At 54.9% G+C, this 20,802-nt stretch overlaps 2 protein-coding genes across 2 annotated transcripts in view; one reads left to right on the top strand and one right to left on the bottom strand.

Annotated features, from left to right (window-relative positions):
• CIZ1 (CDKN1A interacting zinc finger protein 1) overlaps window positions 1-11,472 on the top strand; it is a 55,686-nt gene extending 44,214 nt beyond the window's left edge. Inside the window, exons 8-19 of the mRNA XM_038745681.1 lie at window positions 124-256; window positions 999-1,065; window positions 2,592-2,647; window positions 3,401-3,471; window positions 5,148-5,330; window positions 5,548-5,678; window positions 6,238-6,325; window positions 6,578-6,691; window positions 6,820-6,996; window positions 8,239-8,308; window positions 9,599-9,720; window positions 11,143-11,472. Of these exons, the coding sequence (XP_038601609.1) occupies window positions 124-256; window positions 999-1,065; window positions 2,592-2,647; window positions 3,401-3,471; window positions 5,148-5,330; window positions 5,548-5,678; window positions 6,238-6,325; window positions 6,578-6,691; window positions 6,820-6,996; window positions 8,239-8,308; window positions 9,599-9,720; window positions 11,143-11,472 (1,542 nt within the window). The remainder of the gene's footprint in view (window positions 1-123; window positions 257-998; window positions 1,066-2,591; window positions 2,648-3,400; window positions 3,472-5,147; window positions 5,331-5,547; window positions 5,679-6,237; window positions 6,326-6,577; window positions 6,692-6,819; window positions 6,997-8,238; window positions 8,309-9,598; window positions 9,721-11,142) is intronic.
• A 27-nt stretch (window positions 11,473-11,499) lies between these two features.
• Window positions 11,500-19,969, bottom strand: BBLN (bublin coiled coil protein). The gene is made up of 3 exons (XM_038744803.1): window positions 19,905-19,969; window positions 14,210-14,235; window positions 11,500-12,355 (listed from the first exon to the last, which is right to left on the bottom strand). The coding sequence occupies exons 1-3, from the start codon at window positions 19,967-19,969 to the stop codon at window positions 12,168-12,170; spliced, it is 279 nt and encodes a 92-aa protein (XP_038600731.1). The 3' UTR covers window positions 11,500-12,167.
• Between the last annotated feature and the right edge of the window lie 833 nt (window positions 19,970-20,802).

Raw genomic sequence — 20,802 nt, 5'->3', positions numbered from 1 at the left:
GCTTAGCACAGTGCTTGGCTCCCAGCGAGCGCTTACCAAGTACCATTATTGTGACCGTTACCCCTCAGCAGCCCCCGTTCCTCACCGGGCGTGACAAATGACAGGGCTGTTTGTGGGTTGCAGGATTACCAGAGGGGTCCCGATAGGAAACGGGACCTGGAGCAGAGCTCCTCGGCACAGGCACCCGGGGGAGAAGAGAAGCCGGCTGCTCCCGGAGCCCCCCAAGTTGAGGCCGCCTCCAACGCCTTCCCGGGAGGTAAGCAGAGCTGGGAGCTTGTCTGGAGAAAGGTCCTGGGTGGGCCCCCGCCTAGGGAGGGAGACCAGGAATCTGCAGGGAAGAAGGAAGGTCCCGGGAATCTGGGGGGCTCACGGGAGCCATCGTTCTCCTTGCCTAACCCTGGGACGGTCCGGAGCCATTAAAATAATAATAATAAGGATTGTGGTATTCGTTAAGCACTATGTTGCCAAGCACTAGGGTAGATACAAGCAAATTGGGTTGGACAACAGTCCCTGTCCCACATGGGGCTCACAGTCTCAATCCCCATTGTGCAGATGAGGCAACCGAGGCACAGAGAAGTGAAGTGACTTACCCGAGGTCACACCGCAGACAAGTGGTGGGGGTGGAATTAGAACCCATGGCCTTCTGACTCGCTTGCTCCATCCACTCCGCCATGCTGCTTCTTGTGGGGCTCCATCCGGGATTCCCTGTCCTTCCCTCGCTTGCCACCCTACTGGTGATGCTCCTTCCGTTGACAGGAAGCCGCCGGGACCCGAAGGACTGCACTGATGGGGCCGGGGGAGGGGGTCAGGGATTCTGCAGCCCCGTTTCTGGGCCAAAGCTGGGAGAAAGGAGTTCCGGGATGGAGGGGCAAGCGGGTTCGGGCAAGGAAGGATTCCCCCCCCTTCCCTTCCTTGGCCTGGAAGAGTTTTGGTCGAGGAAGATTCGGAGGGTGAGGCCTGCCGGCCGTCCTGACCGAACCGTGGTGGTCTTCCCCCAGATCCGCGGCCCCCCACGGACCCCCTGGCTGATGGCAGCTCGGAGCCCGCAGCTAAGAGGCTGAAGAGGTAAACGGATGGTCGGACCGCCTGGGGAGTTGGCTCAGGGGGACCCCCTCGGCCCCCTCTCCTCCAGGTTCCCGGGCCTCTGGGAGCAGGAGCTTCACACGGTGCCGCTGCCCCTTTGGGTGGGAGGAGGGGGAGAGAGGCAAACCCCTGGATTCATTGCCACTCACAAAGCGAGGAATCAGGCTTCCAGGAGCGAAATTCAGTCGGTTTTGGTTAGACGTCCAAGACAGCACCTTGCTTCTCTCTCCTTTGGACACCACCTGGGTCTCTGCTGGTGTCACAACTCCGCCTTGCAGCGGAATCAAGCAATGCCGCCATCCTCCAGGGCGATGTGTCAGCCTCCGCGTCAGCCTCCTTCATTTATTTATTTTTGGAAGGCATTCGTTAAGCGCTCACTACGTGCCAGACACTGTTCTAAGCGCTGGGGAAAATCCAGATACAGCCCCTGTCCCAACACGGGGCTCACAGCTTTGGTAAGAGGGAGACCGAGCGTTGAAGCCCCGTTCTGGCGGTTGAGGAAACCGAGGCCCAGAGAAGCGAAGTGACTTGCTCGAGGTCACACAGCAGGTGGATGGCGGAGCCGGGATCAGAACCCAGGCCTTCCTTCTAGATCGCTACACTCCTTTAATAATAGTGATGGTGTTTGTTAAGCGCTTACTATGGGCAAAGCACCGTTCTAAGCACTGGGGAGGTTACAAGGTGGTCAGGTTGTCCCCCGGGGGCTCACAGTTTTAATCCCCATTTTACAGTTGAGGTAACTGAGGCACAGAGAAGTTAAGTGACTTGCCCGAGTCACACAGCTGGCGGAGCCGGGATTTGAACCCATGACCTCCGACTCCAAAGCCCACGCTCTTTCCACTGAGCCACGCTGCTTTAGCCATCCCCCTCACCGTCTAGGAGGGAGAGCTGAACCCAGATTTTTAGATCCGAGGAGTACAAAAATCTCAGACGTTGAGGTAATGTCCTTGAGCTAGGAAAGAAAGCCAGGTAGTTCACATTTCCTCGTTTCAGGTGAAAATGTTCACAATGTTTAACAAAGCTGAAATGGCAGGACACCAAGGGATGGCAGCTGCACTTTGTGGGAAGTCTGGCTTCGGAAAAACTAGAGATTCGCAGTTAGGGCACGGAGAGCTTCTTGACGCTGTAACGGGGCCAGAGGAGACTGCGGAATCCCTTTCTTGGGAGGTCTTAGAAAACAGGATAGATGGTCAGGTCACCATGTGTTAGTCTCATTGGGCAGGGAACGTGTCTGCTCATTCTGTTGTACCCTCCTAAGCGCTTAGTACAGGGCTCTGCAAATAGTAAGCATTCAGTACTTTTGATTGATCTGGGTGGAAAGTTCAAATTTGAACCTACCTGGAGGCAGGAGGGTGCACTTATTTTGTCCGGAGGACTGTATTGAGTACTTGGGGAACAGGGTTGGTAGACATACTCCCCGCCAATAAAGAGTTTGCAGTCTAGAGGGGTCCCCCCCGCAATTCTTTGAGCCCTCCAGCCTTATGCGATCCTTATCCTTCTTGCCCTAGTTCGGAAGGAGCCGAAGGTAACTTGGAAGAGCCGGGCCTGGAGAGTGAGGGTGGAGGTAAGACCTCGAGCCAGGTGCCCTAAATCCTGGGAGGAGGAGGAGGACAGAGCCCAGGTTTGCCGCTGTATCTCTGAGGTCCGTGAAAGGGGGAGTGGGGAGAGATTCTCTGTTTCCATCTTCCTTGTCCCCATTCCAGATTCTGGAAAGGTTGGGGGTGGGGGGTGATGCTGGGCTGAGGGTGCGGCCTATCAGTCGGCATCAAAGGCAGTCACTTAAGTGTTGGGGGGTCGGGGGGTTGGGGTCACAGCCCCCAAACTGCTGCTGTCAGGGAGAGCTCCCCCACCCCAAGGTGGGGGTGGGGCCCAGACCCCCGAGATCAATACTCTCCTCACGAGCTAATGATAGTAGTATCATTGTGGTTGTGGTATTTGCTAAGCACTTACTGTGTGCCGGGCACTGTACTAAGTGCTGGGTAAATACAAGGTAATTGGGTTGGACACAATCCCTGTCTCACAGTCTTAATCCCCATTTTACAGACGAGGGAACCGAGGCCCAGAGACCTGAAGTGACTTACCCAAGGTCACACAGCAGGCAAGTGGTGGAGCCGGGTTTAGAACCCAGGTCCCTCAGACTCCCGAGCCCATGCTCTGTCCACCAGGCCACACTACTTCCCTAGCAGTCGATTAAAATTGGGAGCAGCCAGTTAAAGCAGCAGAAGTCAGGGGGTGGGAGGTGGGTTTCCCAGAGCAGGGAAATGGGGACTGTGGGCCTGTTCCCGGGTCACAGGCTCACCCCCGTGCTTCCTCCCAGGGAAAGAGGGCGTGGATCCCACAGACCTGGCCAAGGACCGGAATTTCTCCGAGGAGGCGAAGGCCCCTGAGGTCGGTCGGTGGGTGGTTGAAATGGGATGTGATGATGGATGTCGGGGGAGAGGGTCCGGCTTGGAGATGGGGCGGGAGACTGGTCCTGCCAGAAACCAGAAGCCCGCTGTGGCAGGCTGGGATAAGGATTGGACCTGCATGAGCAGGCTAGCTCCGTGGGCCCTGGGGAGGGTGGCTCCTCAATCAGGATTTGTTATGCTTGGTAAAAAAAAGAGTCATGAGCCGGGTTCTCCTATTATTTATCTCTAGATTGATTTCTCTAGTGCCTTTCTTCCAAAGATCTCGAGGAACTGCTCAAGTACCCTCCAGGCAGGGAGCACTTAAGTCATCATTCCAGAAAAGCAGTGCAGCAGTGGAAGTTGTAATAGCATTTATTGAACTCCCACTTGCTGCGTTTTAAGCAGAAGTAGTAATAGTGTTTATTGAGTGAAGTGTACCGTAATAAGTACTTGGGAGGTATGGGATCCCTGCCCACAAGGGGCTTTACAGCAGGGAAAGAAACTGAAAGTATATTTAGAACTCAATGGCCAAAAGACGTAACAAGCCCACACTTATATACATGAGTATTAAGGAGCAGGTAGATCCTTGCCCGAGTTGGCTGAAGAGGTGATAGGACCCGGGGTGCCGGGATAGTACTCAGCGGGGAGCTTGTGAGAAGAGGAGAGACTTTTTCGGGAGGGCTTTGAATGCTGATAGAGTTGTGGTCTGTAGAAAGGGAAGAAAGGTGGGGAAAGTAGGGAAGGAGAGAGGGAGCGGTGGGTGGACAAGAAAGCAGTTCAACTGGCAATATCAGTAGATGGAAGAATAATAAAAATAGTACTCGTTATGGGCTTACTATGAATCTGTAGTAGATTCAGGTTAGAGTGGACTCAGTCCCTGTCCCACCTGGGGCTCACACTCTTAATCCTCATTTTACAGGTGAGGTAACTGAGGCGCAGAGAAGTGAAGTAACTTATCTAAGGTCACACAAGAGGCAGGTGGCAGTGCCGGGATTAGAACCCAGGTCCTTCTGGCTCCGGGGCCCATTCTCTAAGCCACCGAGCCACGCCGCTTCCGAGAGAGGGTTCAGATGGTACGAACAGGGGAGGCCATTCAAGCAAGACCTTGCTGAGCGGCAGAGGAGAGGAGCCTCGGGGTTGAATTGGGGGTCTCTGGCTGAAGGAAGTCCCCGTGGGGGCCCCGGTGGCGGAGAAGGCTGGCCGGGGAGTAAGGCAATAGCCAGGCCGTACTGTAAACGCCAAACTGCCGCACATCTGCTGCGGATTGTCCCCAAAGTGAGACGTGCGCTCACCGGGCCCAAGATGGGCAGGGCGCTGGATCGGGAGGCTGGTGGACCCGCTGCATGGTCAGTTTATTGAGCGCTAACTGTGAATAGCACACCTACGAACCACTGGGCAGAGTACAATATAACAACAGAACAGACACATTCGCTACCCTCAGTGAGCTTACAGTCTAGAGGAGACAGACAATATAACTAAATAAATGACAGATACGTACATCGGTGTTGTGGGGCTGGGGTGAGGGGGCGAATAGAAGGAGCAAGTCAGGGCGACGCAAGGGAGAGGGAGAAGAGGGGGCCGCGCTTTCACTTAGGGGCGTGAGTTTTGGTTTCGGGGTAAGCGGCAGCCACCCCCAGGTGCCCTGCCCGCAGCTGAGCCCCTCCATCTCTCTGGCAGATGGTGAGCTCTGGGGGTTCCCTAAAGGTGACCATCCAGCAGAGCAGCGAGAGCCGTGCCATCAGCACGTCGGCCGGGCACCGGCCCTGCGAGGGGGTCCCGCCCGCGGCGGCGGCTCCCGCCTCCGAGGCGGGCCTCAAGTTCTACTGTTACATCTGCAAGGCCAACTGCTACAACCAGCAGGTACCGGCAGCCCCCGGAGCCCACGTGCCATGGGGATGAGAGGAGGGGATGGGACGATGGCCCTCCGGGGCCGTGCCGCCCCCGCTCTCCGTTGGCGTAGTCTCTGCCCCTGGGGACCAAGCTTCTCCCCGACGGCCTTACGGACAGGACCGCTTTCCCGTCCGCTCGGAACCGAATGTTTTTGTTTCCCTGTGGTTGATGTCCGCTCCCCCGGCAGAATTTCCAGTCCCATATGGCCGGGCTCCAGCACCAGCAGCGGCTCGGGGAGATCCAGCACATGAGCAACGCCTGCCTCGTGTCACTGCTGCCCTCGGCCCAGGAGCAGGCCGGCCCCGGGGAGCGAGATGGGTAAGGGGCGGGGTTCCTCTGCCTGCTTCCCTCCCTTCCACCCGCTCCTCCGGCTCCCAATTCGAACACAACCCTCACTGACCCCAGCCCTAGTTCACGACGTACAAACGGGCAGATCGTGTACCCCTCTTTCTGGCTTGCACCTCCCCTCACCGGGTATAAGCCGGCACCCTAGCTCTTCCGAACGCCTTCCAGCCTGCCCTCGTGACCTGGGGAGATCCGCGGCCCTTCCCAAGCGCTCAGTCTGGTGCTCTGCACGCAGTGAGCGCTCAATAAATAGGATTGAATGAATGAACCGAGCCAAGGGGGAGGGCTTTGAAGTGGGCGGGGGAGGAAATCGGATGGCTGGAGGGTCCCCCCGCGGTGAAGAACCCCTTGTTGTTGGCCCCGCTTGGAGGCCAAGGGGCTCCCGGGGGTCATCCCCCTTGATGGTCAGTGGGCCCCCCTGCCTGGGGGCTCCTCGGCCCTCTGTCTAGTGGCCGGTGCCCGTGGCTCTCCCATGGCCGACCCCCCCTTGGTGGCTGGCTAGTTGCCCCAGTTGCCCCGCTTGCTTCCGCAGGGAGCCCCAGGGGCAGCGCTGGTGCAACACCTGCCAGCTGCATTTCACTGGGGATCTGATCAAGCACCGAAGGACCCCAGAGCACAAGGTAGGAGCGGCTGGGGCAACCCCGCCTGACTTCCCCGGCCCCGGGGCGAGGGAGACGGAAGGGAGCCGGCCGGGGGAGAACCCTGTCTTTAGAAATGTCATTATTTCTAAACTCACGGGCTGGTAAAACCGACAGTTACCGAATGCGAATGATTACCTGCGGCTGAAACCGGAAGCCCCCTCCGCCCCCCCATTTCCAGGTCAGAGGTGTCCGGGTCCTCGGGGACCTCAGCGCTCCTCTTGTTTTTCCCAGCTGGCCAAGCACTCCCTCCGCCCCTTCTGCACTGCCTGCAGCCGCCACTTTAAGACGCCTCGCAAGTTCGTGGAGCACATGAAGTCCCCCGAGCACAAGCGGAAAGCCCAGGAGGTGACTTTGTGGGGAGACCTGGGGTCCGGGAAGAAAGTCGATGGTATTTATTGAGCACCTACTGAGCGCTGGGGAGTGCAACAATAAAAAGACACATTTCCTGCCCCCCACCCATCCCCCCTAAACAGGTGAGATTGGGTGAGAAGGAACTGGCGGGGCCGGAGGAGTCGGAGGAGCTGATCACGGTGGACGCAGTGGGCTGCTTTGAGGAGGACGAGGAGGAGGAAGAAGAGGGCACCGGAGGGGAAGAGGAAGAGGATTCAGATGTGCTGGCCGAGAGCGACGAGGTGGCAGCCGGCAAGCAGGTAGGAAGGCCCAGTGTTCCCGGAAGGCCTGGCGGTGCCCAGGGCAGCAGAGGAGGATTCGGAGCGGAGCCACACTCTGGACCCCTCCCCAGACTGACAGAAGGAGGCTGGGACGGCACGGACGGATGTGTGTGTAGACAGAGGCCGGGGGCTAGAGCGGTACAGAAAGACTGACCAACGGGTCACCGATGACCCAGACGGACAGATTCCGTTGGACAAGAGCGTGCGAGGGCAGCAGAGGAGGATTCGGAGCGGAGCCACACTCTGGACCCCTCCCCAGACTGAGGGAAGGAGGCTGGGACAGCGCGGATGGATGTGTGTGTAGACAGAGGCCGGGGGGCTAGAGCGGCACAGAAAGACTGACCAACGGGTCACCGATGACCCAGACGGACAGATTCCGTTGGACAAGAGCGTGCGAGGGCAGGAGGCGTGTGTGCAGAGCACTGTACTAAGCGCTTGGGAAGTCCAAGCTTGCAACGCATAGGGACCGTCTCTCTACGTTGCCAGCTTGGACTTCCCAAGCGCTTAGTATAGTGTTCTGCACACAGTAAGCGCTCAGCAAATATGATTGAATGAATGTATGCGTGTTTGCACATATTTATTACTCTATTTTACCTGTACATATTTATTTTATTTAATAATAGTGATGGTATTTGTTAAGCGCTTGCTATGTGCAAAGCACTGTTCTAAGCGCTGGGGAGGATACAAGGTGATCAGGTTGTCCCACGGTGGGGCTCGCAGTTTTAATCCCCATTTTCCAGGTGAGGCACAGGGAAGTTAAGTGGCTTGCCCAAGGTCACACAGCTAACAAGTGGCGGAGCCGGGATTTGAACCCACGACCTCTGACTCCCAAGCCCGCGCTCTTTCCACCGAGCCACGCGGCTTCTGTTTGGTTTCTGTTTCGTTGTGTTGTCCGTCTCCCCCTTCTAGACTGTGAGCCCGCCGTTGCATAGGGATTGTCTCCGTTTCCGAGTTGTACTTTCCAAGCGCTTAGTCCAGTGCTCTGCACACAGTAAGCGCTCAACAAATACGATTGAATGAATGAATGAATGACCCCCCTGCCGCTCTTGCTTTTTCCCCCGCCTCTTTCCCCAGCCAGCAGTCTCCCTTGTTCTTTCCCCGTCCCAAAAAGGTTGAGGGGCACCTCCCAGGCTGTCGGGGGAGGTTGGAAAAAACCCTTTCACTGGGAGGCCGGGGCCTCTCTGCCTTCTGCTCACGACCTGCCGCTGCCCCTCTCTCCAGGCCGGGTTGAAGGACGTGGCTGTGGATGACTGGAAGGTCACGGAGGAGTATTGTCCCGACAAATCCTACGGTGAGTCCCAGGAGAAGAGGGATCTCGTCGAGTGCCCGTCTCCCCCCAGCCCTGGGGCCCGCTGGCTCCCCTCTGTCCCTGAGGGTGGGAAAACGCTGGGTCCCTCTGGGAAGAGATAAGGGGAGACCCGAGAGGGGAGATGGAAAACTGGAGCAGGAAGGGGAGGGTGGAATCAGAGGAGACCAGGACTAGACTGGACAGGATTTTAATCAATCAATCAATCGTATTTATTGAGTGCTTACTGTGTGCAGAGCACTGTCCTAAGTGCTTGGGAAGTACAAGTTGGCAACATACAGAGACGGTCATCATTATCATCATCGATCGTATTTATTGAGCGCTTACTGTGTGCAGAGTACTGTACTAAGCGCTTGGGAAGTACAAGTTGGCAACATATAGAGACAGTCCCTACCCAACAACAGGCTCACAGTCTAGAAGGGGGAGACAGAACAAAACCAAACATACTAACAAAATAAAATAAGTAGAATAGATATGTACAAGTTAGAGTACTAAATATGTACAAACATATATACATATATACAGGATTTAGGTTTTAAGAAGGCATGGCCAGGAGTTGAGGAATTACCAGCCCCAAGAAGCTGGGCCGTAGGTAGGAGTAGCAGGGATCGAGCACTCCCCGCCATCCTCTCCTTCGACTGACAGCTGGGTCTTCCTCCTTCGATTAACCCGGGCAGCTTTCCATGCCGGCTCCCTGGCTCGGGCCCGCTTCTGCTGAACCCAACTGCTTAAGACGACAACGTCCCAGTGGACTTTCCCCCAGTGGCCCAACCCTTCTCTCTCCCTCCCACAGCTGGGGGTGACGTCCTGCAAGTGCCCTCTACATATGTTCGTGTGTGTGTTTGTCTCTCCCCCCCCGCTTTCTGTCCGATCTAACTCAGTCTCCTCTGGTTCCGCCCTCCACGGTTTCCTGTCTCCTCCTGTGCCCCAGGTAGCTGATGGAATGCCCATCCCTTTGCCAGGCGTGGGGAGACGAGGGCCTGGACTCCCATTTGAGAGGAAAAACCCCTCCTCACCCCCCAAAGGGCACCATCCCCCACCACCTACTCACTGGAAGTGGGCCGAGCCCCCGGGAGCCCAAGCCGGCCCTCCGAGGAGGAGCCGTCACAGATGTCCAAGGAGGAGGCGGGCGGCGGGAGCCCCTGGCATCACAGCTGCCAGTTGAGGCCGGCCTGTCCCAGCAGTTGGGGGGACGGATGTCCCTTCTGCCCAGCAGCGTCAGTGACCTCTCCCCCCTTCCCTTCCCTTCCGTCCCCACTCCCTCCCGTTCCACAGGCCTGGATTTTCTGGTCCCCGTGGTGGGCTACCTGTGCAGGCTGTGCCAAACCTTCTACCGCAGCGACTCCGCGGCCCGGCTCATGCACTGCAAGTCCCTGATGCATTTTGAGAACGTCCAGGTTAGAGTCGGGCGCTGCTTGTTGCCGTTGCATGGCTTGTGCTGCCTCTCTTTCTCCTATCCCCCTCCCCTTTGATCTTCCTGTCTCCTGGCTGGACTGCCCTCCTTTCCTCCAACTCCCACCCCATCCCGCCCTGCTTGAGCTTCCTCTGCTCTTCTCTGTCCACTTGCAGCTGGAAAAAAAATCTGTTGGGTGACGTGGTCAGAGGCCCAGATCACGACTCCCCTCTCCGTGACAGCTGCATTGGCCTGCCTGAGTCCCAACTCACAGGAGACAGATGTCAGACTAGAGCTGAAAGCGGGTCATTTAATCACCGTTCTGCAGTTGGGGGAACTGAGGCACAGAGAAGTGACTCGACCAAGGTCTCACAGCAGACTAGTGACATAGCCAGGATTCGAAGCCAGGTCCTCTGATTCCCGGGCCCGTGCTTTATGGGGGATAAGGTGGGGAGACGAGAAGCCGGTAAAGGAAGGCTTCCTGGAGGAGATAGGATTTTAATGGGGCTGGGAAGAGGGGTGGTCTGTTGGATCTGAAGGGGGACGAGGATGCACAGCTCCCAGTACTAACTCTGTGGGCCCAGTTATTAACACACGGCTGCTACTTTTCTTCCCCCCGCCAAAACAAAGCTGAAAAATCATAAAGCGATGCTATTCCAGGATTGGACCGATGGGTCCGTTCAGTCGCGGATCCCATCTCCTTCGGTGGCACCCGGGTGCTTGAAAGGGAAGCGAAGCGATTATCCGCAAGGGTGGCCAACCCCCACACTCAGAGACGGGCCGTCTATCAGCCCCAAATTTTCCCGAGTGACTCATCTACAAATGTTTCAGTATTTACTGACCACCTACTGTGTGGAAAGCGCGACTGGGCGTTTAGGGGAGCACGGAGTGAAAGACATGGCTAGAGAAGCAGCATGGCCTAGGGGGTAGAGCATGGAGGCAAGAAGGTTCCCATCCGCAAGGAACTGGCAATTGGAGATGGACTACATCCCCTACATCCACGTCTTCACATCCTTTCCTGCCGTGGTTTGCTCCTTCTGCTTCTGTGCTCCGATTTGGGTTGGGTTTTTTTTTGGCATCCTCCACCCTAACTCCCACCGTTGGGGCTGATGATCTGAGTTGACTGTACGTTTCTAGAGCCTTCCTTACCTACTGCTCCCCTATCTCTAACAAGGAGGGAATCTGAGATGGATCAGCGCAGTTAAGTTGCCCACAGTCACACAGCGTCTCGGGGACGGCGCTAAAAGATAGAGTCAAGGTGGTCACTCCTCCCCGCCCACAGCCACGGGAATGGGCGGGAGGCAGCTTCAGAAAGCCGTTTGCAGGGAAGAAAGGGTCATGGGAAAGGCCGGAGAGGCGTGCCCGGCCCTGGGTAGGACCCTCCCGCCACGGACCAGGATCACTGCTTCTTTCCTCTTCTCCCCAGAGATACAAAGCTGCCAGGAAGACCAGGCCAGCCCCCCCGGCCAGGGAGGCTGACCCCAGCCCCCCGCGAGCGGACGAGGCCGGAGCCCCCGGCTCGGAGCGGGAGAAGGAGGCGCCGGCAGCGCCCCGGCCCCGGGAAAGCCAGAGAGAGGTGGGCGACTCGGACAGCGACCCGGACGACACCTGCGGGGCCCTGGTCATCGCCGAGGAGGACGGCAGCCCCCGGGAGAGCGAGCCGGGGGGCGGCCCAGAGGAGCCCGGCCAGCAAGACCAGGGGGACGCCCCCTCCCCGGCTGGCTGGCGGCGCTCCACCCGCCGCAAGCCCAGATAGAGGGGCCGCCGGCCGGGCCGGGCCGGGCCGGGCCAGGCCGCCGAGGGCTCATTTTCCGGAGCCTCGTGCTAGGTTGATCACGGAGAAACTGCGGGAGGTGCTGCTGTTTTTATCTGAAGGCCAATAAAGGAGCCTGGATTAGCATTTAACCCTGGTGCGGGCTGTTCTGTCCGGGGCTGCCCACCGCCACAGACTGGCCCGGGCTCCTGTCCCGCCCACCTCAGCGGGACTTAGAGCGAGGGGGGCCGATCGTCAGCAAGGGACTCGGCTCGGTCTCCTTGGTGGCCGCTCCCGACTCCCCCCCAAAGACCCCCGGTCACCCGCTCTTCCCCATTTGCTCCTTCTGAGTTTAGGCAGGGGGAGAAAGGGCTCAGAGGGCAGAAGCTGCTTTAATGACCTCAGCCCCCTTGCCTCCACCACGGGAGTCCCGGCTGTCCCAGGAAGTGAGAGACGGAAATCCATTCCCCCAGCTTCGGTGCCCCCCGGTCCCCCGCCCTGGGTCTCGAGGCTTCTGGGGCAAACATAGTCGGTGAGGAGAGGATGAAGGGAGGAGGCTGACCACCGGGCTGGTCTCCACGGGGTGCTCCCCGGCCGGGCTTGGGGAGGAGGGAGAAAGGCGGCCCAATTAATTGTCTCCGCCGGAACCGCCGCCGTCGGCTTGCCTTGGGCGGGTGTCTCCGGAATCGGCCGAGAGCCTAGAAGGTGGGCTCGGCGGGGGGCGGGGGGAGCGGCTGGCCGCCCAGCTCCTGCTGGAACTCCAGGCGGGTCTGGCGGTTGGACTCGAGCAGCTCCTTGAGCTGGGCGTGGAGATGGTCGTTCTTCTCCTCCAGGTGATCTAGGCACGTGTTTATCTGGTCCAGCATGGAGTTGATGGCGTCGTATTCTGAGGAGGGAGAGGCCGTGCGTTTTAAGCGGAATGAGGGCTGTCACGGCCTCAGAAGAGGAGACAACGGGGCTCCCCCATTCCAAGACACCCCCCGGCCCCATATACCAAATCTATCCTGCCTCCAGGCAAGACTGTACCTAAATCATACCAAGAGGCGGACTGGACTTCACTCCTTTCTTAGAGATTCCCAAGGTAAGAACAGCCTCAGAGAACTCTCTGGGGCTCCCAATTCCTCCGGTAGGGAAGTTCTCTGGGATTACTGACCTCCATCTTCCCTGCTGCAACTGAAACTCCCTATTCTTTCCTATAATGCCCTATTCATTCATTCAGTTGTATTTATTGAGTGCTCACTGTGTGCAAAGCACTGTCCTAATCACTTGGGAGAGTACAATATAACAGAAACACACTTCCTGCTCACAACGAGCTTACAGTCTAGAGTTTACAGGCCTAGTAATAACAATTGTGGTATTAAGCACTTACTATGTGTCAGGTATTATATTAAGCACCGGGGATACGTGCAAATCGGGTTGGACGTAGTCCTTGTCCCACATGGGGCTCACAGTCTCAAACCCCATTTTATTGCTGAGGTAACTCCTGCACAGAGAAGTGAAGTGACTTGCCCAGGGTCACACAGGACAAGTGGTGGAGCTGGGATTAGAAACCATGATTTTTGGAATTCCGGGCCTGTGCTCTATCCACTATGCCATGCTGCCAGTGTCCCCACAGGCAGTTCTTTGAGCCCCTGCCACCTCCTCTCTTCCTCCCATCACAGGAAAGGGAGACACTGGGTGAGAGGGAGCTGGTTTCAGTCCCTGCCAGTTCGGGATAAGTCACCCACAGCAGCTCAGTCTCCTGTTCTGGGCAATAACCAGACCGGGGCTCTTGCTGCCCACCCATTTCTCCCCCCATGCCGATTTTCCATCAGGCCCGGGGGGCTATCCCGTGAAGACCCGTTCCCTGGGCCGGAAAGTCTGACCTGGAGCCAAGAAGGCCTGTACTTCCCTTTTCAAACCCCAACTGGCCTCTCCCAGCTTTGCCTCCAGGCCTGAAGCCAGCCTGATAAGATAATAATAGCATTTATTAAGCGCTTACTATGTGCTAAGCGCTGGGGAGGTTACAAGGTGATCAGGTTGTCCCACGGGGGGCTCACAGTCTTAATCCCCATTTTACAGTTGAGGAAACAGGCACAGAGAAGGTAAGTGACTTGCCTAAAATCACACAGCTGACAAGTGGCGGAGCTGAGATTTGAACCCATGACCTCTGACTCCAAAGCCCGGGCTCTTGCCACTGAGCCACGAGTTGGTGCTTTATGCTCTGACTTCTCTCTGGGAATCTGATTTAAGAGTTCGTCTTTCACCTTCAGCTTTTTTTTAAATGGCATTTATTAAGTGCTTAGTATGTTCCAAGCAAGCTACTAAGCACTGGGGTAGATACAAGCTAGTCAGGTTGGACACAGCCACTGTCCCACCCGGGGCTGACGGTCTTCATCCCCATTTTACAGATGAGGTAACTGAGGCACAGAGAAATTAAGTGACTGCTCTCTCCACAAATGAACCTCCTTCCACTTCCGACAGGCAAACCTTGGTTTCCCGGGTCCATATATCTGCTCCCACCTGTGGCCCTCCGAGGGAGAAGGCTATTTCATGCCTTCCTTTCCTTTGAAAGGACATTAAAAAGGCGTTCCAAGATTAAACATGACACAGACCAGTGTTTTCACTACGGGACCTCGCTGTGACTGGCAATCTTTAGAAGGTGTTTAGCCCATTGTGGGAACTCACAGACTCAGTTCAAAACAGACTCTTGGGGGAAAACTACCTCATCTTCCCGCGGTGTTGACTCAGCCGCCATCGCCCTCCTCCCCCTCGCCGCCGATGTCCATCAGCAGACTGGACTCTCTCTTTGGGGACTTCATCTCCTGGCCGGTCACATCCACACTCTCGGCTAGGGCTAATCTTGCCCTCAAGATCAATCAATCGTATTTATTGAGCGCTTACTGTGTGCAGAGCACTGTACTAAGCGCTTGGGAAGTCCAAGTTGGCAACATATAGAGACAGTCCCTACCCAACAGCGGGCTCACAGTCTAAAAGATGCTCTTGGGAAGTGGCTAGGGAATACCCACATAGGGGCTGAAGCTGCTTCAGACTTCTCCGTGCCTCAGTTACTTCATCTGTAAAATCATCATCATCATCAATCGTATTTATTGAGCGCTTACTATGTGCAGAGCACTGTACTAAACGCTTGGGAAGTACAAATTGGCGACATACAGAGACAGTCCCTACCCAACAGTGGGCTCACAGTCTAAAAGATGCTCTTGGGAAGTGGCTGGGGAATACCCACATAGGGGCCAGGGGCTGAAGCCGCTTCAGACTTCTCCGTGCCTCAGTTACTTCATCTGTAAAATCATCATCATCAATCGTATTTATTGAGCGCTTACTATGTGCAGAGCACTGTACTAAGCGCTTGGGAAGTACAAATTGGCAACATATAGAGACGGTCCCTACCCAACATCATCATCATCATCAATCGTATTTATTGAGCGCTTACTATGTGCAGAGCACTGTACTAAGCGCTTGGGAAGTACAAATTGGCAACACATAGTCTAAAAGGGGGATTCACTTTAAATGTGAATGGCAAGGGGGTGTGAAAATTTCCTAAATCCGTCAGGCATTTCTACACAGGGCACTCCAATTTGCCTGCTGGTCTTCTGTCAGCATTTGGATTACAAATCAGGTTCCACAAAAAAAGATGTTTCTGCTCCGGGGTGCGCCAATCTGTGATCAGTAATAAAGGAGCTGCTAAGGAGGATCAGTGAAATTCACAGTTTCATCACGGGGTCAAAATCAGAGGCCATTTCCAAGAAACATCCCTCCTACATGAAACTGGAAAAGTGAGACCCGGTACATGACGCGGGGAATTCATCAAAGGATTACACAGATCTAGCTGCTAAATGAGGAGGAGCAAACCAATTCCCCAGGACGCACACGAACAGAAATGAGAATGTGAAGATTCAATTACAAAAAGCATTTAAAAAATGGGGATTAAGACTGAACGTGGGCTGTGTCCAGCCTGATTTGCTTCTACCTACCCCTGCGCTTAGTACAGTGCCTGGCACATAGTGAGCGCTTAAATTCCATGAAAAAAAAGAAATCACTCCCAAGTCCTCAGCCCTTCCCCACCACAGCCTGAGTCACGCTCATTTTCAAAGACGGGGCGGCGGCCTCGGATGTCCGGGTTTCCGAAGGCTGCAAGCGCTTAGTACAGTGCTCTGCACATAGTAAGCGCTCAATAAATACGATTGATGATGATGCCGCCCCGCAATCCAGCAGAAACTGCAACTGAGGTCTGGATTCCCCGGCTGGCAAAGAGCTGCGCCCCGGGGGGCCCCGGGCACCCCAAGAATGCTGTGGCCAACCATGGTGGCCTCACTCGTTTGGATGCTTACAACTGCCTGAGGAGAGAGAGCAATGTCGTCCAGTGAGTAGAGCCCAGGCTTGGGAGTCAGGAGGACCTGGATTCTAATCCCGACTCCCCCACTTGTCTGCTTTGTGACCTTTGGCAAGTCACTTCACTTCTCTGCGCCTCAGTTTCCTCATCTATAAAATGGGGATGAAGACTATGAGCCCCATGTGGGATAGGGACTGTGTCTTATATTGTTCTCTCCCAGTGCTCTGCACACAATAAGTGGTCACTTCACTTTTCTGTGCCTCAAATACCTCATCTGTAAAATGGGGGTGAAGACTACGAGCCCCATGTGGGATAGGGACTGTGTCTTATATTGTTCTCTCCCAGTGCTCTGCACACAATAAGTGGTCACTTCACTTCTCTGCACCTCAAATACCTCATCTGTAGAATGGGGATGAAGACTATGAGCCCCATGTGGGATACGGACTGTGTCTTATATTGTTCTCTCCCCGTGCTCTGCACACGATAAGTGGTCACTTCACTTCTCTGCGCCTCAAATACCTCATCTGTAAAATGGGGATGAAGACTACGAGCCCCATGTGGGATAGGGACTGTGTCTTATATTGTTCTCTCCCAGTGCTCTGCACACAATAAGTGGTCACTTCACTTCTCTGCGCCTCAAATACCTCATCTGTAAAATGGGGATGAAGACTACGAGCCCCATGTGGGATAGGGACTGTGTCTTATATTGTTCTCTCCCAGTGCTCTGCACACAATAAGTGGTCACTTCACTTCTCTGTGCCTCAAATACCTCATCTGTAAAATGGGGGTGAAGACTACGAGCCCCATGTGGGATAGGGACTGTGTCTTATATTCTCTCCCAGTGCTCTGCACACAATAAGTGGTCACTTCACTTCTCTGTGCCTCAAATACCTCATCTGTAAAATGGGGGTGAAGACTATGAGCCCCACATGGGACAGGGACTGCATCCAACCCAATTTGCTTGTATCCACCCCAGCGCTTAGTACAGTGCCTGGCACAAAGTAAGCGCTTAATAACTTAATTACTATTATTATTAATAATACTAAATACAAGTGACTGAAGGTCGTGGGCTGTAATCCCGACTCTACCACTTGTCTGCTGTGTGACCTTGGGCGAGTCACTTCTCTGTGCCTCAGTCCCCTCATCTGTAAAATGGGGATGAAGACTGTGAGCCCACTGTTGGGTAGGGACTGTCTCTATATGTTGCCAATTTGTACTTCCCAAGCGCTTGGTACAGTGCTCTGCACATAGTAAGCGCTCAATAAATACGACTGATGATGATGATTGATGACGTGGGACAGGGCCTGTGTCCAACCCGATTTTGCTTGTCCCCACCCCAGCGCTTAGTACAGTGCCTGGCTCATGGTGAGCGCTTAACAAATACCATCTCTGTTATTATTAACAGATAATTCTAGATAATTGCTATAATTCTACTTGTTCTGACGATTTTTGACACCTGTCATCATGTTTTGTTTTGTCGTCTGTCTCCCCCTTCTACACTGTGGGCCCGCTGTTGGGTGGGGACCGTCTCTATATGTGGCCGACTTGTACTTTCCAAGCGCTTAGTACAGTTTTCTGCACAGTCAGCGCTCAATAAATACGACTGAATGAATTAACCTGATTATCTTGGCTCGACGCAGCGCTTGGCACAAAGTCAAGTTAACCAATAGCATAAAATGAGAGGCAGCGTGGCTCAATGGGAAGAGCCCGGGGTGGGGAGTCAGAGGGCATGAGTTCTAATCCTAGCTCCTCCACTTGTCTGCTGTGTGACCTTGGGCAAGTCACTTCTCTGCATCTGTAAAATGGGGATTCATTCATTCAATTGTATTTATTGAGCGCTTACTGTGTGCAGAGCACCGTACTAAGCGCTTGGGAAGGACAAGTCGGCAACGGATAGAGACGGTCCCTACCCAGCAGCGGGCTCACAGTCTAGAAGGGGGAGACAGACAACAAAACCAAACATATTAACAAAATAAAATGAATAGAATATGTACAAGTAGAATAAATAGAGTAATTAATATGTACAAAGTAGAGAAGCAGCGTGGCTCGGTGGAAAGAGCCCGGGCTTTGGCGTCAGAGGTCACGGGTTCAAATCCCGGCTCCGCCACTTGTCAGCTGTGTGACTTTGGGCAAGGCACTTCACTTTCCTGAGCCTCAATCAATCAATCGTATTTATTGAGCGCTTACTGTGTGCAGAGCACTGGACTAAGCGCTTGGGAAGTACAAGTTGGCAGCATATAGAGACGGTCCCTACCCAACAGTGGGCCTCCGTTCCCTCATCTGTAAAATGGGGATGAAGACCGTGAGGCCCCCCGAGGGGCAACATGATCACCTTGTAACTCCCCAGCGCTTAGAACAGTGCTTGGCACCTAGTAAGCACTTAATCAATGCCATTATTATTATTATTATTATTATTACTTTTAGACTGTGAGCCCACTGTTGGGTACGGACTGTCTCTATATGTGGCCAACTTGTACTTCCCAAGCGCTCGGTCCGGTGCTCTGCACGCAGTAAGCGCTCAATAAATACGACTGATTGATTACTGTGAGCCCCGCCTGATCACCTTGTATCCGCCCCAGCGCTTAGAACAGTGCTTGGCACCTAGTAAGCGCTTAATCAATGCCATCATTATCTTTACTGTGAGCCCCACCTGATCACCTTGTATCCGCCCCAGCGCTTAGAACAGTGCTTGGCACCTAGTAAGCGCTTAATCAATGCCATCATTATTATTACTGAGAGCCCCACCTGATCACCTTGTATCCGCCCCAGCGCTTAGAACAGTGCTTGGCACCTAGTAAGCGCTTAACAAATGTCATCCTTATTATTATTATTACTACTACTGTGAGCCCCACCTGATCACCTTGTATCCGCCCCAGCGCTTAGAACAGTGCTTGGCACCTAGTAAGCGCATAATCAATGCCATCATTATCTTTACTGTGAGCCCCACCTGATCACCTTGAATCCGCCCCAGCGCTTAGAACAGTGCTTGGCACCTAGTAAGCGCTTAATCAATGCCATCATTATCTTTACTGTGAGCCCCACCTGATCACCTTGTATCCGCCCCAGCGCTTAGAACAGTGCTTGGCCCCTAGTAAGCGCTTAACAAATGTCATCCTTATTATTATTACTACTACTACTGTGAGCCCCACCTGATCACCTTGTATCCGCCCCAGCGCTTAGAACAGGGCTTGGCACCTAGTAAGCGCTTAATCAATGCCATCATTATTATGACTGTGAGCCCCACCTGATCACCTTGTATCCGCCCCAGCGCTTAGAACAGTGCTTGGCACCTAGTAAGCGCTTAATCAATGCCATCATTATTATTACTGAGAGCCCCACCTGATCACCTTGTATCCGCCCCAGCGCTTAGAACAGTGCTTGGCACCTAGTAAGCGCTTAACAAATGTCATCCTTATTATTATTACTACTGTGAGCCCCACCTGATCACCTTGTATCCGCCCCAGCGCTTAGAACAGTGCTTGGCACCTAGTAAGCGCTTAATCAATGCCATCATTATTATTACTGTGAGCCCCACCTGATCACCTTGTATCCGCCCCAGCGCTTAGAACAGTGCTTGGCACCTAGTAAGCGCTTAACAAATGTCATCCTTATTATTATTATTATTACTGTGAGCCCCACCTGATCACCTTGTATCCGCCCCAGCGCTTAGAACAGTGCTTGGCCCCTAGTAAGCGCTTAACAAATGTCATCCTTATTATTATTATTATTATTATTGTGAGCCCCACCTGATCACCTTGTATCTGCCCCAGCGCTTAGAACAGTGCTTGGCACCTAGTAAACGCTTAACAAATGTCATCCTCATTATTATTATTATTATTATTATTACTGTGAGCCCCACCTGATCACCTTGTATCCGCCCCAGCGCTTAGAACAGTGTTTGGCCCCTAGTAAGCGCTTAACAAATGCCATCCTTATTATTATTATTATCATTATTAGGGCAGGGCCCCCATGCAGACGGGGGTGGGGGTGGGGGGGTGGGAGGGGTCCCCCGGAGAGCCCTGGCTTCCCGTCCCCAGCCCCGCCTGGCCATTTCCATTGCCTGCTTGTCCGAAGTGGTCGTCGGGGGGGTCGTGGGGGGGGGTCGTGGTCGCCCTCCCGGCCGCCGGTGTCCACGGGCAGGTGCACGTCCCCGTTCGGGCCGGACATGGCCAGCAGTCCGATGGTCTGCAGGACCGGCAACAGCGGGAACGCACTGCGCAGGCGCCAAACAGCCCCTCCCACTGCGCAGGCTCCAAGCGGCCCCCCTACCGCGTAGGTGCGTCACCCCCCAATACTGCGCAGGCGCCAAGCAGCCCCCCCCCCCCCAACCGCGCAGGTGCCAAACAGCCCCCGGTACTGCGCAGGCGCCAAACAGCCTCCCCTACTGCGCAGGCCCCAAACAACCCCTCCCACTGCGCCGGCGCCAAACAGCCCCTCCCACTGCGCAGACGCCAAGCAGCCCCCACTGCGCAGGCGCCAAACAGCCCCTCCTACTGCGCAGGCGCCAAACAGCCCCCAGTACTGCGCAGGCGCCAAACAGCCCCCCCCCCACCGCGCAGGCGCCAAACAGCCCCCAGTACTGCGCAGGCGCTAAACAGCCCCTCCCACCGCGCTGGTGCCAAACAGCCCCCAGTACTGCGCAGGCGCCAAACAGCCCCTTCCACTGCGCAGGCACCAAAACCCACCCCCGGAGAGGCCGCGTCCCTACCGAAAGTGGGCGGGGCCATTTGGCAGCCCGCGGGGAATAATCATTCATTCATTCATTCAATCGTATTTATTGAGCAATTACTGTGTGCAGAGCACTGGACTAAGCGCTTGGGAAGTCCAAGTTGGCAACATATAGAGACGGTCCCTGCCCAACAGTGGGCTCACAGTCTAGAAGGGGGAGACAGACAACAAAACAACACATATTAACAGAATAAAATAGATAGAATAAATATGTACAAGTAAAATAAATAAACAGAGTAATAAATCCGTACAAACATATATACATACATACA

The sequence above is a fragment of the Tachyglossus aculeatus genome, chromosome 4, assembly GCF_015852505.1.
Source record: "Tachyglossus aculeatus isolate mTacAcu1 chromosome 4, mTacAcu1.pri, whole genome shotgun sequence".
NCBI lineage: Eukaryota > Metazoa > Chordata > Mammalia > Monotremata > Tachyglossidae > Tachyglossus > Tachyglossus aculeatus.
Note: the sequence above shows the minus strand (reverse complement) of the source record. Positions and strands in the feature narration are given on the sequence as shown.

Coding starts and splice junctions, on each gene's coding strand:
- BBLN (XM_038744803.1), bottom strand. CDS start 19,969: ATGTCCGGCCCGAACGGGGACGTGCACCTGCCCGTGGACACCGGCGGC. Junction 14,236..19,904: donor GGCCGGGAGGGCGACCACGA/CCCCCCCCCACG, acceptor CAGTCTGCTGAT/GGACATCGGCGGCGAGGGGG. Junction 12,356..14,209: donor CGGCGGCGAGGGGGAGGAGG/GCGATGGCGGCT, acceptor CTCCCTCCTCAG/AATACGACGCCATCAACTCC.